The 2920-nt window shown below is 52.9% G+C and overlaps 1 protein-coding gene across 1 annotated transcript; it reads right to left on the bottom strand.

Moving 5' to 3' along the window:
- Nucleotides 1-1600: 1600 nt before the first annotated feature.
- Nucleotides 1601-2706, bottom strand: LOC124652802 (expansin-B2-like). Its single transcript, XM_047191844.1, has 3 exons — nucleotides 2529-2706; nucleotides 2327-2436; nucleotides 1601-2128 (listed from the first exon to the last, which is right to left on the bottom strand). The coding sequence occupies exons 1-3, from the start codon at nucleotides 2704-2706 to the stop codon at nucleotides 1601-1603; spliced, it is 816 nt and encodes a 271-aa protein (XP_047047800.1).
- Between the last annotated feature and the right edge of the window lie 214 nt (nucleotides 2707-2920).

The raw sequence follows: 2920 nt of genomic DNA, 5'->3' as shown, positions 1-2920 counted from the left end.
TACACTAAATCACCGAGTTATTTCGAGATACTCAAAATGGAATATAATAAAAATAACATGACATTAGTTTAAATACTGATTGATTATATTAAATATTTTTAGGCACATGGAAAAAATGATGTACCTTTATCTTCCTTTCTTTCTTCTGACAAGAAAATAATGTCTGTAGACACATCTGATTGGCGCCGCACACTTCTTGAAGGAGGATTTTTTATTGATCCACACCAGCAGCTTTATAGAGTCATGTGGTCGACCTAGGATGTAAAACAACACCAATGGATATATCTTCCTTTTTTACATTATGAAAGCAAATACCTGCCGCATTAATTTTGACATATATAGGAAACTTGGCGTTCATCTCTACAAAACAAATCCTGAATCCAACTTCTAAATTTGAACGAAAACATCAAGCAAGCTTATGTCAGGTACCATCATGGACGATGCTCCTATGCTTCCCAGCCCTGAAGTCATCCAATTCAGAGACCAAAGCAGCCCACGGCTCCACCTTTGCATTTGCATCACTCAGCCATATGCTCTCCTCCGTCAACTCGTATAGCGGCCCCTGCATCGTCTGCAGGCCTCGTCCGCGTACTTCATTCATGCGAACTGCAGCTCGGCACCAATCCTCGCCAACAGCTTCAGCACATTGTTCTCGTTCTCAATCGCGCATAGCCTAACGGCTGATCCGGAGTGCGCCGCGGCGTGATGGATCTGGATTACGCTACCTCCTATAATCCCCTTCCTCGATCCCGGTCGATCGGCGGAACGCGCTGCGCCGCCTGCGTTTCATGCCTCGAGCTTCCCCCCTCGTGGCCGACGGCCGTCCGGCCGGCAGCACCGCCCGCCCCTCCCAGCTCGAGCCTGCAGTCCCCTTCCTTGAGCCCGCCTCAACGACGGAACGCGTGGCGCCACCTGCGTGCCCGGCTCGCCCCGCCGGGAGCTGAACGGAGAGCAGGCCCTGTAGACTCTAGTCCTCTTCCTTGCCAAGGATTGATAGAGTTGTTTTGCGACCGATCCGTGGTTGCACGCGCTGTTGTTCGTCGATCTAGTCGATCGATCCAATCGTTTCCTTTCCGGCTGAAGTTAAGAACGCTGGTAAGCAATCGATTCCTTTCCGTCCCGTTGGCGGAGGCGACGTGATGGCCGGAATGAGCGGCGGCGGCGGCGGGCGGAACCTAGGATCCTGGCTAGGGAGGAGGTTTGGATAGATGCCTCGCGTGTGAACGAAGCGGCCATAAGAACCAATATTTTAACATAGGCGGTGGCCGTGCGTGTAATTTAGACAAGGAAATAAGGGCAAATACAAAACGGACGAAAATAATGGGGAGAAACCTTCCTTCCTTTATTAGTAGGTATAGATATACCCACGCTCGATGCGCAATAATACAACCTGCCATATTCCACATATTCATCTCGTTTCATAATCACATGGATACTCTACTCCACTTGCTTAGTTCCTTATATTTCCCGTATACACACAATCGGGCACTTGAAATTACCCAGTTAACAGTTTAACACTATATAGCGAATCGAAGATCACATATGACACCGGCAAAACGAATAAACGATTGACTCAGCCTAGATCGGGTGAGTAGGTGAATCAACGGAACTGGACGTTAGATGAGTAGCTGGTGTCGCCCTTCCAGCCATTGGGGATGACATTGTTGGCGACGAGCGTCTTGCCGGACTCGCTTGTGACGCGCAGGGAGAGCGGCCCCAGCAGCGCGTCCCTGGAGTCGCAGCGCCAGACGGAGCCCCAGGAGCGGTACATGGGCTCCCATCGCCCCGTGGGGCGGCTGTTCCTGGAGCGCATGAGGTCCATCTTCACGACGGTGCCGTCCCGGTTGGCGTACTGCACCAGCACCGGGAGGTAGTTGGGGTTGGCGCCCCGCAGGACGTAGAAGCCCAGCTTCATGCCGGCGAAGTTGCAGGGCACCCTCCTGAACTGCATGTCGATGATGCCGGCGTGCCGGAGCTGGTCGTTCCGGCCCGGCATCGCGAGCGCGCCGAACGCCGTGCCGCTGAGGTCGAAGTGGTACTTGGCCACGGGGTAGTAGTTCATGTCGGTGATCACCACCGTCTTGGTCTGGCCGGAGCACGAAGGGTTGTTGGCTCTCGTGCATCGTATCTGAAACACCCATCGACAAAGGTCAGCGTCCCCATGTATATACTCCCGAACATGGCAGATTACTTAACAATAATCGGCATTGGTTTGAGTTTGACCAAGCTAATTAATCATTAGTGATCAGCATCAACTAAATTAATCGACATTGACACATTGTCGTTAGCTGACATTGCCGTCGTCAACACGCGTGGTAGTAAGTACCTGGTAGCAGGTGCCGCAGCCGGCGCCGCCCTGGAACAGGGGCTCGTTGCCGCAGGACGTCATGGCGGAGAGCGGGTACTGGTTCACGTTCTTGAAGCCGCAAGCACCACCTGCAAATAAATCGATCGGCATTATTATACTACCTGCAAAATAACTGCGTGATGCAAGAACGACATTGCGCCGCTATTGCGTATGAGCGTACCGTTGTCGTCGGGGCCGGCGCCGTTGGGGCGGCCGTACCAGGTGGCCTTGGCGGGGAGCCAGCCGGAGTTGTAGGATCTAGCGGCGGAGATGCTGTAGTCGACTGCAGAACGGGCGGACGGGACTAGCATCGAGAGGAGTGCGACCAGCGCGACGGCATTGGTGCTGACGCTAGCCATGTTGTACCAGTATGAACCTCCTTAGACTTGTACGATATGTGTACTTGCTGTACTCCTGTTTGTGTCTTGATCGCTGGGCGGGATGGCATTTATAGGCAGCCCAACTGGCAACAATCAGGTGAGAACGAAGAGCCGGCGAGTTGCAGTTGCACCCGACGACAACGACGACGAGTGTAATGGCGTGTTTAGAATTGAAAGGGTAACATGGCTACGG

This window comes from Lolium rigidum, chromosome 5 (assembly GCF_022539505.1).
Source record: "Lolium rigidum isolate FL_2022 chromosome 5, APGP_CSIRO_Lrig_0.1, whole genome shotgun sequence".
NCBI classification, from domain to species: domain Eukaryota; kingdom Viridiplantae; phylum Streptophyta; class Magnoliopsida; order Poales; family Poaceae; genus Lolium; species Lolium rigidum.
The sequence above is the reverse complement of the archived record's forward strand: the minus strand, read 5'-3'. Positions and strand labels throughout refer to the sequence as shown.

What these genes read in the sequence shown, in the direction of transcription:
- LOC124652802 (XM_047191844.1), bottom strand. Translation starts at nt 2,706, where the DNA reads ATGGCTAGCGTCAGCACCAATGCCGTCGCGCTGGTCGCACTCCTCTCG. An exon ending in CGCCGGCCCCGACGACAACG is followed by an intron (nt 2,437 to 2,528) that starts GTACGCTCATAC and finishes ATTTATTTGCAG; the next exon opens with GTGGTGCTTGCGGCTTCAAG. An exon ending in GCTGCGGCACCTGCTACCAG is followed by an intron (nt 2,129 to 2,326) that starts GTACTTACTACC and finishes TGGGTGTTTCAG; the next exon opens with ATACGATGCACGAGAGCCAA.